General features: G+C 38.3%; 1 protein-coding gene across 7 annotated transcripts; it reads right to left on the bottom strand.

The window, feature by feature from the left end:
* Nucleotides 1–197: 197 nt before the first annotated feature.
* Nucleotides 198–14842, bottom strand: LOC113676830 (uncharacterized). 7 transcript variants are annotated; one of them, XM_089192708.1, is made up of 28 exons: nucleotides 14204–14842; nucleotides 12984–13096; nucleotides 12087–12167; nucleotides 11520–11607; nucleotides 10933–11193; nucleotides 10587–10733; nucleotides 10142–10266; nucleotides 9442–9953; nucleotides 8868–8967; nucleotides 8635–8716; nucleotides 8321–8547; nucleotides 7382–7486; nucleotides 6616–6798; nucleotides 6056–6103; nucleotides 5799–5948; nucleotides 5576–5703; nucleotides 5384–5477; nucleotides 4745–4938; nucleotides 4421–4629; nucleotides 3656–3717; nucleotides 3250–3342; nucleotides 2766–2924; nucleotides 2477–2545; nucleotides 2273–2341; nucleotides 2093–2144; nucleotides 1700–1844; nucleotides 1249–1383; nucleotides 198–1040 (listed from the first exon to the last, which is right to left on the bottom strand). In XM_089192708.1, the coding sequence occupies exons 1-28, from the start codon at nucleotides 14237–14239 to the stop codon at nucleotides 622–624; spliced, it is 4086 nt and encodes a 1361-aa protein (XP_089048834.1). In that variant the 5' UTR covers nucleotides 14240–14842; the 3' UTR covers nucleotides 198–621. The 7 variants fall into 7 exon arrangements, with proteins under 7 accessions (XP_089048834.1, XP_089048835.1, XP_089048836.1 ...); XM_089192709.1 differs by having other exon boundaries at nucleotides 4751–4938; XM_089192710.1 differs by having other exon boundaries at nucleotides 10587–10724; nucleotides 14204–14607.
* Nucleotides 14843–15441: the final 599 nt, after the last annotated feature.

The raw sequence follows: 15441 nt of genomic DNA, 5'->3' as shown, positions 1-15441 counted from the left end.
AAAAGGTTACCCAAGTTTCAAAAGTTTTCATTTTACGATAGTCACGGCACTCTAAAGATGTGATAAAACAAAATGGGATATGTTAAGTCGAGGTAGAAACTCTTGATCATTCTCGGCTTCTTCCTTCGTCCTTGATCCATGCCTGTGCTTTCAAAAGACTAGTAAAGAGTTGAAAAATATGTCGTTCCAAGTCAGTGTAATATTTTCATTTATCTTTATTTTTCATCGTTTCAGTTTAATTTGCTGTTTAACAACAAGAGTGTAATGACAAAAAAGTTTCTTTATATTTCAGTTCTTCTCATTCTATAGTAATTTATCAATCATAATATTCAGGCTACGCCTATGCTAAGCACGAAAGTACAAAGAGGGTACAGAGTATTGTCTTGCAAAAAAGAAAAAAAATCGAGAAAAATTGGATGTCCCAAAGTCAGGTTGTGACGTCGTAGCGCATGTTACAGCGAGGAGAAAGGCAGAACAAGCAGTTGTCTGAACTGCCAGCATGGGAAACGTCGCCACGCCTTGCCGAGGGTTAAAAATTCTTAGTAATATTCATGTTATTTCTTTACGTCTGAAGTGTTGGTCAATCTGCCCTCACGTGGGTTAACAGGGTTATTACCAATTTCATCTTTTACTGGGCTTTTTTGCCGATGGAGGCCTAGGAGATTTTGTAGTTGGTGTTGACGGCCGCATGGGATACTGGGCCAAGATAGCTTTGCGGGGTGCTTTTGCCGTTGATTTTTTCTTTCCTTGTTGTTTTTTGTCGTTTTGTTTCGCCGCAGCTGATCCTGGTCGAAGCAAGTCCTGAATCTCATCGCTCTCCTTTCCTGCACCAGCCACAACTTCCAAACATTTCAATAGGTTGGTTTGTTCCAAGTCTTTTTTAGACAACATTTGCATAACGTCCCTTCCATCGTCCAGTGGATTTAGCCAAGTAGATTTACGAACGTCAGATAATTTCATTTTTGTGCCTTTTGGAACGTAAATCTGAAATAATACCTCTACTGCTTCAGCTTTGGTCAGAGCACGACCTTTGGCAGACACTGAGGGAAACAAGAAAAGCTGAGGTTAGAGTCCCATGCGACGTAAAGAGGTGTTATACTGTTAGCAGTGTAACATAAGTTCCTTTATAATCAGAAGACTCAACGGCAAACAGTTGTAATTCCGAATTTTCAATAACACCTGTTTACCAGTACATCTGACATCATCTACTGTAAACCTTCTCCCCCGTTACATGAAATGGTCTCTTACTTTTTGTAACAAGCCCAATAGCATCGTCGATTTCCTTTTGGGACGGAGTATGGCCGACAGACTTGAAGAACTCCTTGATGTCGTTGTATTGCAAGAGACCATTTGTGGAAAATTTATCAAATGCTACTTCGTACTCTGCAAAAATAATAAAAATAAAGAATGTCTCGAAAAAAATTGATTACTTGCTTTAGAAAACGAAAAAAACAACATTTGATCGTGTCTAAAAATTTAAAATCGCTATATTGGAAAATCTGATAACGATGTAGAACTAAAATTCTAATAAATACTAGTTTAACTGACAATTAATAATATGGCCAACGAATTTAACTTATCGAGGACCAGACTGCCGCTCGATTTAGGCCAAGCATATTTAGAATCTGCTTTACTGATAACAAATATAATAAGACCAAAACTAGGAGATTTTTCCACAATGTAAGTATAACAGACTCACTATTAAGTCGCTCGACATATTCCATCAGTTCGTTAAACTCCAGTGCAGTTGTTGGTTCTTTTATACCGCATCGCTTTTGAATCCTGAAGAGAAGTTCCTGGTAACCTTTAATAAACTTGTTGAAAGACAAGGTCCGTTTCAAGGCCTTTAGGGCAGAAAAACCCAATTAGTAGAATGTAAAGGTATCTATGGAATGGAAGCTTTTTTGCTTTTCTCTCCGAGAAAGTAATGAAATATAAGAACTGAGATACTCGTCAGAACTCTCCAGGATGTATTTTTTGGTAAAAGATGTTCATCGTGACATATAGACCGTGGGAGCTTAATAAGAGATTTCCACCCTGAAAAAGAAATCACGAATAAAAACCATTTGGTAACGTTTTTACTTATAATTACCTTTGCTTTTGATTTTTCAAGCATTCGACGAACAAACCAGCCTCTGAAATACCTAAAGACGGCAAGCAAAGTATCGCAATGAAAAAAAAACGTAGTTTGAAGGTGGAGCAAAAGGAGAACACACATAGTTCCTTAACCTTTCTAACTAAATTGCTTAGGGTTAACACAAAGATACGTGACCTTTGAATGGTGACAGCAGCAGCTTTCTTTTGGGCTTTAGTTGGACCCTCAGGTGTTGGATGGAACACGCTTGGAAAAAAGAACAACAGACAACTTAATAAAGTCACTTGAAATCAACTTCCATGGTATATTACCACGCTCACTGAAAGGCAGGGTGTGGCTCTATACATAATCATTAGAAAAGAAAGAAATAACATTACTTACTCAAAAATAAGATGATGAGCCTGCACTTGTTTTATTTGTTGCCCATGCTTGTCAGCTTCTCTGTTTTGCCTGCAAAATAATTAATATGCACAATATACCAAGTGAACTGAGTTGTTCTCAGGAACAGAGTCGGGTAACGTTATCCTAATTAGTAGACGAGCGGTCGCTAATATACGCTCCTTACTGCAGGGAGAGGTATTGTGGGACAACTAGGCCGGAATGCGGCGACCTGCTAACTCTAACCCTAAACCTGACCCAAACACAAGATACAAAAGTAAGTGTGACTCACATAAACATGGCATGTTGATTCTTCTGTTTTCTGGCCTCTTCCCTCTTTTTCAGATCCTGTTTGTACTTTCGAGCCCATTCCAGGTCACGTGAACTTGGTTTATATTCTTGTATTTTCTGCTCCATTACCTTTTTCCGGGCGAGAAATCCGCGAAAGTTACTGCAAATTTAAAACATTTACAAGTTAACACCAACCTGTCTGGTATACACCGTCATATATCACACGAGGGAATGTTCATCTTTAACTTGTGACTACAACCACCCCTTTCCTTTCTAAGAATGAATTTACACTCGCTGACGAATAACAGAGATCCTTCGTTTGTCATTTCTCAGAAAATAATTCAAACATGAAATTACTCTGAGCAAATCCTCGTCGGTAAATTTATATGAAAAGTTTTGGTAAATATAAGTTTCCAAAAGAAATTTTAAAGAGTTACTGCTTCATATGGAGCTGCTGTTATCGTCACACAAGTCTGTTGACCAACCTTTGTAGCATAACCGCTGCCTTTCTCTGCCTCTCAATGTCTGCTACTCTCAGCTGTTTTGCATACTGTCTTCCGATGAAACCTCGGAATATCCTGTGGCATAGAGAAAAGACACATGCAATGTTTTATAATAATGAGGAAAGTTCAATTATACGGTTAAACTGAAGGAAAAAAAGCCCCGGATCAGAGGGAAGAATTTAAGGGAGGCCACAACTTCACTAAGTCATAATAGTTGAATAGTCAAACAAAACAAAAACAATACAAAACTGCTAGAAACTCTTATAGCTGAAGTTATATACTTGCTGCTTGGGAGAAAGAAATAGATCACCTCTTAAGAATTAAAACATATGAAAGGAGTTTAGGTGTAAAGATTAACGTTTCAGATCTCGTTTAAAGCAACACTAACCGCTGAATATTAACGGCGGCCCAGACTTCTCTTTGCCTTATGTAGTCGTCCATTAGCAAGTACTGTGATGAAAAATTTACAAAACGCAGTTAATCAAAACTATAAAAAAATTATCGAACGTGATTGGCTAGTAACGGCTTAACTTGACCAGTAAGTGGATGGCGCATGCGTCATGAATGTCACTGGACAGGTCACTGGACAGTGCAGTAAGACAGCTTATACGTCATACAATTATAATTAGATAATATTCGTCATTTGCGCGCGTTCCAATGTAAACTTCTGTGTTCATTTCTCGTGGATAAAAGTTAACTACTACGTTTCACTATGGCGAAGAGCTAACGCTCGACACGTCAAATTTAAAACCTTTTTATATTATGAACTAACTTGATAAAACCAAATTATCTTGTTATTTTCATGAATTTGTCAAACAGAAGGGAACTTTGTTTCTGTAATTCTGTTATGGTTTGGACTAATTAGTGGCCGGATTTTGCCTTGTCCAGCTCTGTTCATAATTTAACTCCCGCTTCACGATCATTCCATTCTGTTAATCACTGGTCTGATTACAGAGTGAATTGGACTCAATTTGGACCAATCACAATTCTCGATTAGACGACTTTCTAGGATGAACGACACACAATCACTGAAACATTTTTCTCGAATTGGCTGAAACATCATGACCGTAACAAAATTGGCTTTCTAAGGGTATTAAAAAAAGGCATGAACAGTGTTACTCTGCAATGGTACTGTCATAGATAGCAGACTTACCTCTTCATCCCAACAAAAGTGTTTAAAGTCCCGCACCGAAAAGTTGGAAGTGTTTATCGCACCATGTGCACTGCACGTGCTACGGGCAGAGGATGGTCTGGACGAGCGACTGGCTGTGGGGATAGGGATCACCTTACGTGAAGTCGAGGCCGGTGAAGACGAACGGGCTTGTGGAGATGAAGGAACTGGTGACGAGGGACGTAATGTGTCTAGAGGGAACAAAAGGTACGGGGTTGGGGTATTCAGTAATTGTTTGCTTAATAATCGAAATATCCCTAATTTGTTATCAGGAATGGATAACAAAGTCTTAAGTAAATTTAGAACCTTTACTTTTCGTGGTAACGCTGCTGTGACCGCTGTCCAAGCTGATAGTGGACGGTGATGACAACTCCTGTGGTTCCCAGGTCGATTTTTCTTTTTGTTTGGGTTCATCTGCGGCACCAAAATGTCGGCCTTTAACCATGAGGGAGTTGTCTTTAGGAATTCGTACATCAGTACGACGAGACTTCAGATCATCGCTAAAATAACGAGACAAAAATATATTAAGAGAAACCCCTTGGCTCAGAGAAGTATGTTGAAGAAGCATCATGCCATTCACCTAGATCGCAACTGGAGTCAATTTTGAATATTTCGAATATAAACTGAATGAAAGGCTGACAAAATCAAATGCCTGGGGTTGTGCATTGGTGATTATGAGAAAATCAAGAAGCGTGTACTCCTGATCGCGCTGGTGATGCGATACCAACTACTTGCGTAAGTTACGTGCGTATGTGAGTGAATTGTACGTAAGTGAGATCACGAACACAAGCGTTTAGCATTACCATTCCACAGCTAAAACACGAGCTGTTACTCGTACCTAATCAGTCCCGCTTGGTTCTTAAATGTCAGGCGGTAAAGTGAGATCACGAACACAAGCGTTTAGCATTACCATTCCACAGCTAAAACACGAGCTGTTACTCGTACCTAATTAGTCCCGCTTGGCTCTTAAATGTCTCGCGGTAAAGTCCATGCTCTCCTTGTAAATACCAGTTTACTGTTGACGGGTTTTCACTTTCGCCTGTTAAAAGGACCCAGCATTAAAAACTCAGTTAAAGTTTTTTAGTGCTAAGGATAAATTCATGCATTCAAAGGATCTTGGTTTAGCCCTTAACTTACCGAGCCTGGGGCCCACAGGCTGACAGAAAGAGAGGTACTCCAGATTGTAGGCGTAATCCATGTTATCGGATTCGGTGCCCGCCGGACCCAAAATAAGCTTTCCTCCCTGTGGCCCTGATATGCAATCACTGCAAGGATGTAAAAAAAGGTGTTAAAATATCAGATCATCGTGAGACAAAAAAAATTTTTTTCGCAGAAATTATCGAGGGTAAAACATTCTTACATGTTTCTTCTATCTGCGTCACCAAGATGTCTGACTACCACAAGGGAGGCCAGAGTTCGTTTGTCCAATGAGCGGCTACCGGTGGGCATTGTCACCTGATTGGTCGGCTGTTGAAGTTTCTTTCTGGAACTGCGCGGAGATGTCGGTCCCCTACCGAATAACAAGTCAGAGTCATCGAGGGGTTATTACGCAAACTATATCATGGAATGAAAAAATGATACTGTTGTGACTAGTAGTTGTTGAATATTTGCGCTTACTTAAGCTTCTTGAGGTATGTTCTGTTACCAAATCCATCGTCGGTCCATCTACAAAGAAGAAAGCGACAGAAGATCACAAGTTTATTGTGTTTTGTTCCGAACATCCTGCCTCAGGTAATAACTAAAAGATCTGTACCATTTTCCAACGTAAATCTCACTTTCGTGCCGCACTTGAGCACAATGGACCTTAAGAAGACTGTTAATAAATGTTTCTACGAAATCCTGAAAAATTGTTGGAACTTCATGAACTAACACCGCCGAAAGTTAAATGTTTCGATACAATATAAGTCCTCGAATATGCAAAAACTCCCCGCATAGTTCAAACTGTAGATCACACAAGCCGGTAACTATTTCCTGATCAGTTCAACAAAAGTGTCTCTCACAAAAATTGACTAGAAAGGTTCAAGTATTTTAATCCAACCAGCCATCGAGTATAAGGGGAAAATGTATACAAGCCAATCAACTGCACATTCTCTTTAAAGACGAAACATATGGGTACTGAGAGCACCTCAGAGAATTTCGATTTTGATCCCGTGATAAAGGCTGTCAGTAAGACTTACTGATATCTGATAGAATCCGGTACGACTGGTCCTGAAGTCCTGTAGCTCTTTATCGTTATTGATTCTGGAGACTTTTCCTGAGGGAAGTGTACAGTGTAATCTCTTGGGGTCCTCTCGGGAATCAGCTCCGGTTCCTTATATTTGAGTTCAATGGATCTGTTATCTGATGTGTCCGACGCCGGTCTGTTAAAAGGCAAAAGCACCATGGTGAAATGGCAATAATGGAAAGCTCATGTTAAGTACCCCGCAGAAATGAAATTGTGATTCATGTGGGCGGTGAATCATTCCTCCAAATGGATACAACAATCACCTAGCTGTTAACTGTTTAATTGCATAAAACCTCGGGATATAGCGTAGAGCGCCAGCAACTGACGAAACCAAAGAAAGAGCCGACCCTTTACTTACTGTAAAAAATTCGCTGCAACGAAAATGAAATTCACAGAGTTACTGGACAGAACACAATGTAAAAAGTTGAGTTACTTTGATGAGAGACAATGGCTAAATATGACTGTGAAGTATTTGTGACCTTAATGTTGGTTAGTTGTAACATGCACTAAACACTCGAGTTCAGGGCACGTACGTAGTTATGTCCATGAAAACACTGGCGATAATTGGTTGCCACCACACAGGGTTTCTAATCTCCAACGACTTTTTCGCTTTTTTACATACAGATGTAAGACGCTATTTCATTCAAACCCATAGAATGTCGCTTCACAAACAATACACAAAAAATGAACTGCGCCTATCCTTCGATCAAACACTTTACCTCTGAAGTTCACGATGGAGTTTTTCGGAATGTGAGCTTGCAATACTCGGTAAAAATAAACCTTTCCTTGCTTCAGTTGAACAAGACCACGACGGTAGAGTAACGCTGTAAAAATCACGGCAAACATATCACACATACCAAACAATCCGATTGGGAAAAACACTGTAACGAGCTAGCACGTAGTTTACCTGGTCGATGTATCACAAATATCGAATCTCTGACAAGGACAGGATACAGGTCGCTTATTATGAACTGTACACGGCTCAACCCACGGCAATTTATAAACAGATAAAGTGTTCAGTGATACTGGTATGTTTTCCATCTTAGGAGTAGGATAGGTTTGATAATTAGAATCTTGTGAAAGCGTGAAAAAGTCTTATAATGAAAAAATTAATTCATACATATGCTTGTGTAAACAAAGTGTCATTCGCTAAATTCCTGAGGTTCGCTTTTCTATACAGTTATCGAATTAAGATTATTCTGTAAAGGAAACGTTATCAGTGATCTGATATCTCAAATGACTTTCGCTCCAAATCAATTGTCAGAACATCACTAATATTGCACCCCCTTTACGTTTTCGAGATAATTTCGTCGAACAAAGTAAAACTAACATTGTGTCCGCAGAACATGTTCTATTGTCGCAGCCCGCCTTGTGATTGGCTGGTCTAAACTGTTATTTACCGATGAAGAGACATTTTACTCTTCTGTCGTGTTTAACTCATGCCGTAAATAAAAAAAAGAGAGCGGTTTGGGTCGGGTCGCGTACTTTAACCCGACTATGTTACTACGCTATTTCCTTCCGTTTTACCAATTGACCGGCTCGAACAGGCAATCGCCACCATAAAACATGCGCCTTCTCGGTAAAAAGAGTAAAATGTGTGTCCATAATTTTTATAAAATTTTCACCAATACTTTAACACACAAAGGAACAAACCTCACCCCAATGAGGTGAACGAATTCTCCGGAGATAATGTTTCCTGTTCACATGCGGTTTGCAAAGGGTTATTATGCCCGTCCTCCACTTTAGAATGGTTATTACCGTTGGGGACAGGAGCGGCCAAAAAGTCTCCATCAACCGAGGTATGGGCAGAAGATTTTGTAGAACCTTCCACAGAAACCACTTTGGCTGGCTGCAGAGGACATGATGATAATTTTTGGCCATTCACCTACAATTGAACGTGTGCATTTGAAGGATAAAAGAATTAAGTTCCACAACTTATAAGACAAAAACACCGAAAGGCAAATGTACTCACCCTCTCCCGGTCGTACTCCATCTGCATCCCTATAGGTGTGACCATTCCAAGGACTGCATCTACTTTGATTACTTCCTGTGCGCTGAAAGGTAACAGAGAAAAAATTTGTTAGAATACTTGGTATGTTTGCTGAGAAGTTGGGTAGCATTGGCAGAGTGGCTCTAGAAGAAAAAAAACTGATTCAAAGTTCTTTCTTTGGAGATCTAGAAAGAGAATTAATTTGAGGAGCATACTTGTTGTGTGGAGGTACTGTGGCATGTCTGAGATGTCTGACTGCACTTCTACTGCTCCACTGATGGCTATTTTCTGATGTATGTCCACTTTGGTTACTGGCTACGAAAGTGAAGATGAACAGAAACCGTAAGAAATTCAACTTACACGCAAGCGCTTACAACAGTTGTCCCTATCAATAAAGTTTTGTCCGGTCAAAAAATAAATATTTGACGTCACTTAAAACATCCCCAGGGTGCTTTTTTAATGGAACCAAAGGAAAATTAATTTCAACCTAAAACTGCTAAACAAGATTATTCATGGTTGAATGTTATGTAATCAGAAGGAATAAAAGAAACCACTTTGAAATAAATCTTTCTCCACTTAGCAATTCCATACATGTCACATGGTCACCTTGGGGGAGGTCAAACTAATTCGCGTCTGTGAAAATCCTAGAAACCTGAAGAACCCAAAATCTGAGGCAGACACTAAACTCAAGCCCCTCTTGCCTTGTGTGGCACGAAATGTTTCTGTTTTTTCTCTCTACAGACATGCTGAGTCATCACAGCCCCAACCCACCTACCCCTCCCAGCGTACCTGTACTTGATCCAGAGTACATAATGGAATAACTAGGTATTATTTCAGGTTCAGATAGGTCATAAGTTCCAACAGGAGTGGGTTTCATAGTTTTTCTTTCCTCTTGTGGTGTAGATCGTTTCTTCACACTCAAATCTCCATTGACAATTTCTAAATCAACTTGTTTCTCTTGGGCAGCACCCAAGTCTTTGATGTAATTATCATAGTCATGTAAGAGTTTTTTCTGTAGTAACTCGTGCTGCTCCTCTAATAATTTCTCCTCCTTTTTCTGATGTTCTAGAATTTCTTCCAATTGCATGGGAGTAGAATTTTTCGGTATGACATCCTTTTCTGAACAATTAACAGGAGGAGAAGTCTTCTCGTTATTACTGTTCGTCTTGTCTTCACTGTTCATTTCTGCCTCCTCTATAGCTGGATAATTACTTCTGTCTCTCACAATACCAGAAGTTAATTTTACAGACGGTTCTTTAACAATGTCAGGAGTGTAATGTGCTGTCAAAGGAGACTTGGTTCTACAAAGATAAACACATAAGTGAAGTGTCTAGGTAGGTATTTCAATAAGGAAAGAGATTGACCTTGAGTGGGAAAATAATTGGCAATTGGCACAAGAAACAACTTGGTAATGTACATTTGACCCCTTGTCATAATAAGCTATATATTTCTAGAAAATAGAAATTCATAATTTGAAGACAGCTCACACCTTGAAGGAACAGGAGAGTCCCTTGGTGAAGACAGGGGTGAAATCATCGGTGAAGAGTATGGGGCTGAACTGCTGCTTGCTGGTCTGAGGATGAATGACTTGAGCATATCCGAATTTACCTTTGTCTGCAAATAAAAAAATGACCATAGATGTTCATTTTACACTTATTTTCAATCAAAGGGTAACTCTTACTTGGAAAAAGACTACAATGAAGAGCTAAACAATAACTTCCAATGACTTTGTAACTTTTCTTACCCTAAACTATTTGGTGCCCTGTCAAACAGGCAATGTGCAGTCAGAAAACATAAAGTACCAGTAGAATTAAAAAATTTTTATAATGAATTATAAATGTTCCAGTAATAACTACCATGAACAAGACATGAAATTAATTTACCTGGAGCTATCATCTCATTTATGGTATTTACTGACCAAAGAGTTAACAAACCTTATTATTCCTGAGCATGGGTGGTGCAGTACCGGGCCTTAACAAATATCCACCAGGCACATAACCATGTTCTAAATAAGAGCTATCACTTGGGTGTGGTCCGTAAGGAATGATATGAAGGCTTCTTGTAAGGGAATCCTGCAAATTCTTAAAAATTTAATTATCTGCTGTCAACATCCTGCTCTAACACATCATTTAATTTTTGAAATGTGCCAATAACTTGAACACTTTAGACCAAGATCTCAGGGCTATGTGAAAAAGGTTAAAGACAACAACTTAGCTACTGCCCCACAGAAATATAACCTATACTCTGTAAAGTGACAGACAAAAGTAATCTTTCCCTAACCTTACTCCCAAAGTCCCTATGATGTTTCAGTAGTTTTGAGCCTGATGAAGGTCTTTTAGGACCTTTCTGCTGTTGGGCCTCATTCCAAGTCACATATCTAGCTCCCATTCGGCTCTCAACTGAAGGTGCTGTTTTTGGTCTCAGATGTAGTTTAGGAATCTTGGTGAGTGCCTTCAGTTCTTCCTCCTCATCATCTTCATCCAAGCTGTCCTGACCATCAGAATTCCTGTCACTCTTCTCAGGGTTTGGAATTGGAACTTTCTGGTTTTAATTAAGACAAAAAAATTCAATAAAAATTCAGCTATAACTGAACATATGACCTGTACTCCATGAACCTTCCATTTCTTGTAAACAGCTACCACAACATTGGGAGTCAATACTTGTCCCTCTATCCTCTCCTTGAGCCAACCTCATCTCAAAAACTTATCTCTCCTCTGCTGTTGTCTGACAAAGAGCATAACTAACATTGATATATACTCATGAAGGAGTAGAGGGGATAGAGTGCAACTGCTTTTATTCTCTATCAACATATAATATAAAACATTTTCCACAAAAAAGTCAAAGAAATACATAAGATTTTAACATACAGGTGGTGATGTAATCAACTTCTTGTTTGCCTTGTACCACTTGTAAATCTTCAACAAATCCTCATGTTGCTTCTCAAAATACTTTGACCTACAAGTTTTAACAGTTAAAAACAGCAATGAACCCAGAGACTTTTCCGTTTTAACACTGTTTATGGGGAATGTATGTACTTCATCTGTACTTGAGCCAAAGCTAGCCTGTACAGCAAGCACTAAGTGATGGTAAGACACAATTTCAGCTCTATGTGTATCAAAAAGCTGGATACTCTCTCACTCAGAGTTTCCTGTTGATAATCTGTAACCCAGAAATTAATTTGAGGAGGGAAAGAAAGCACAAGGGTTTAATGCATTTTCTGGCAGTGCAACATAATGAATCAGGACAAGGTTTCAATTCATGTAGAAAAATGAACACTGTAAATTATACAGAATAAAGGTTGTTAGAAGAGGGCAGAAGGGATTCTAGTTGGAGACACTACCACATTTGTTTTTAATAAATCCATATTTATGCTCTACGACCAAGCTGCACAGCTCTCTTCTAAGATCAAATATGTACCAACACATCAAACTTACGTTGCCACCTCAGAGAGCATCTTCAACAATGTTCCATAAAAGGGTTTATCATATGGATCTCCTTCATCATATAAATAGGGCCTGAAAGGGAATATTTAGGTAACATAAAAAATATCATGCAAATGTTGTAAGTTCAAATGGACTTCAGGGCGAGGTGATTTGAAACTAAGTTAATTTGTATTCATTAATCATTTCGTTCAAGAATTACAATAGTTTGCCTGGAACAAATTATCAGTTAAGTTTACACAAATTAACTGGCTTGGATAAATTGTCCATTCATAGGTATGTATACAACAACAATAACAACAGTAACAATACTTTATTTACCCACTCTACATCTAGGAGTGATAAAAACTCATTAAAACATGCATGGAATGAAAAACGTTGAAAAGAAAGAAATAGTTTAAAGTTACCATTCTTAAATCTAACTAAAAACTTGCTTCTTTAAAAGACATTTAAAAGTAAAAATATCCTTGACATTTCTAACATACATTGGTAACAAATTCCAAAGTTTTGCTGCCAAAAATGGAATGACTTATGTTCTAGATTGAAATTGGGTAGCATTAAAAGTGTCCCCAACCCTCTTAAATTATAATTACAGATTTTAATCTTAAAAAAAATTATTCTATATACCTTAGAGTTTCTTTATGAATACATTTATATACCAAAACTATGGCCTGGAATTTTCTTCTAGCCTTTTTTCACCAGCCATATTTAATAAATGATTGTATGGTGTCAACTTTCCACACCCTAAAATATATCTAAGAATGTAATTATTGGTGTCCTCTAGTTTTTTAACTAGACCTCTACCAACTCCAAGTAATAGCGGACAATAATATTCTAAATGAGGCAAAATATATGCTTTATAAAGGTGGCACATTACATCTAAAGGTATACCTCAAATCCAAATCTTTAGCATCTCTCTTTCCTGTCAGAATTGCAATTTTTACATCTTTGTAGTACTTTTCAAGAGCTGTGGTCATTACACGAAACTCTGAATAGTTCATAAGCTGAAATTTTAACAAACAGTCAAGGCGATTAAAAAGAACATATAAAGCTCCACAAGAAGGGATGCAACTTGTACCTTTGCAATAACTTGAACACTTCTATCACACATACACAAAGTAACAAACAAGTGTTTTACATCCTACTCTCAAAACATTGTTTAATGTCAAAGTACACAGAGCTGGTTTTTCTGACATAAACAGATCACCACTTCTTAAAGTCAACACACGTGTGTAGGAGGGTTTAGAGCAAAGAAGAACTAGTTCTTCTTGAGTAATTACCTATAATCACCGCCTGAAAATTGTTTACTTCAACTAAAATAATTGTCTATTAAGAATAGTATAGATGCACATTGAATTCAGCACAATAAGTAAACTTCAATATACATGAAAAAGTTGAAAAGGAACTGAAATCAGATCTCATCTCGCACCGACTCATTAACTGTAGATAATTAGGACTAAAAAGTACAATACAAGTTTCCAACTTAACAAATGCAAATTTTGTATTCATATCTTTTTCTGCTTTCCTTGCACGCTCACAAACCCGTTCGGTTTACTACAAAAAGAGATTAATCCTTATGATTAAAACCACAACGTTATCGCAATTCGATCAGAAAGTTGAGTTAAGTGTTTGACGAGTCACTCATTCTCAAATCAATCAAATAAGATTGTCAACAGCGGGCAATTGCGGTCGGTTAAGATCCCGTGGAGTTCACCTGTGTTGTCAACACAGACAACACAGCTATTGACTCCCATGAATATAACAGGTAATTTTTACTGCGAGTCTGACCTTCTGTAAACGTCAACATCACTCAAGTTTATAAACTGGTTCAAAATTAGGCGAGTGTTAATTTCACCGCCTACGCAACATCTCGAGGGTGATAACAGTTAACTAGACGAGTTAAATTGAAATTGGTGAAATTGTTATCGATTCCTGAGAATGAATTTGTGATATCACAGCCATGTCGTATCAAAATAGTTCCAGTTGAATAGAAGAGCATCCATGTTACCAGACGGAATGAATTCCAAGAACACGAAGTTTGTAATTCAAATGGATACATATGTTCTATTTATCAGTGTTTAACGATGGCAAAGTATTTAAGCGTAACAAACCTTCGATCTTCTTAGAGTCCTTAGATCTCTCTCCATCTTCCCTAACAAACTCGCTGATGCCTCCTATTAGTGAATGATTAACTTTAAGTTGGTCATCTTGGATCGAACGACACACACCGCAGTCCTTTGCACATTTCCGTGAAGCGTGTACTAGTTTTCATTTACGGACCTGTTGCTACCGAGTTATTTCTCAACATGCTTGGCCAGTAAAGCGAATTCCGCATCCAGTATAGACTACAGAGCGTGCGTGTTCTTTTTGTTTACTCCGCATACCATCAGATCAACCAAGCAACAAAATGTATCAGGGAAATTATTTCGTTTGTTTGCTAGGACCCACGGGCACGTCACGCATTCCTATGCATTCCCTGTTGCTCAGTGCATTTGTTGTTCTTTTGTGATAGGGCCTGCAATAACACCTGGTCAGCATCAAAGAGTGAGCTCTCGATGATTCGCGCGAAGAAATTTCTGTCTCGGAGCACGGAAAGATAAGAGCTGAATCGGAGTGAAATATTGGGGGAAAGATAAGAGCTGAATCGGAGTGAAATATTGGGGGAAATGAAAAAGCTTAAGGCAAACTGCAGAAAATTTAACTCCCTGCCGTTGTCTTTCAACCGTGTGAGCGCGAAAACGAAAAATAAAGAATTACAGGAAAAATGTGTCAAACCAAACTGTTCAGATTTGCCAACTGTCATTCCCGTTAACTTCGCGTGTCAACCTACTTTTGAACCAACACAGTTAAAAACTAAAAGCAGTTAAGTTCCCATTCGACCACCCTTACTTAGCAGACGCTTTCTGGTGATCAAATTTTCATCAAAAGAAGGGTAACTTTAATTTCAGAATTTCTTTTCCATGGTTTGTCATCTATCGGTTTGAATACCACTGTCAAAACAGGAAGGAACTTTCTTGTTTTCATGCAACTATTCTCACGTTCAAATTTGTACATGCCACGTTTACATGCGAAATACGTTTTAAATCTGAAGCACTTTTTGACATTTTAAATGAATCAATTGAAATAATTCAAACTTCTCTTCCAGAGGAGCAATCATAAATTTGCGCAATATAATAACAAAACCTGCCATTCCTTTTTGAAGATTTACATTAGAAAATGAAAAAAACACATACCTTACAATATCAGCTCTTTGTAGAAGAATCGTTGTTAGTATGTTTCTTATTCCTGTCTTACCTGAAGCCTTAACAAGCGCACAGCGTGTATATTTCAATTATGAGATCTACAACTC

The sequence above is a fragment of the Pocillopora damicornis genome, chromosome 13, assembly GCF_964200805.1.
Source record: "Pocillopora damicornis chromosome 13, jaPocDami1.2, whole genome shotgun sequence".
In the NCBI taxonomy this organism is placed as follows: domain Eukaryota; kingdom Metazoa; phylum Cnidaria; class Anthozoa; order Scleractinia; family Pocilloporidae; genus Pocillopora; species Pocillopora damicornis.
The sequence above is the reverse complement of the archived record's forward strand: the minus strand, read 5'-3'. Positions and strand labels throughout refer to the sequence as shown.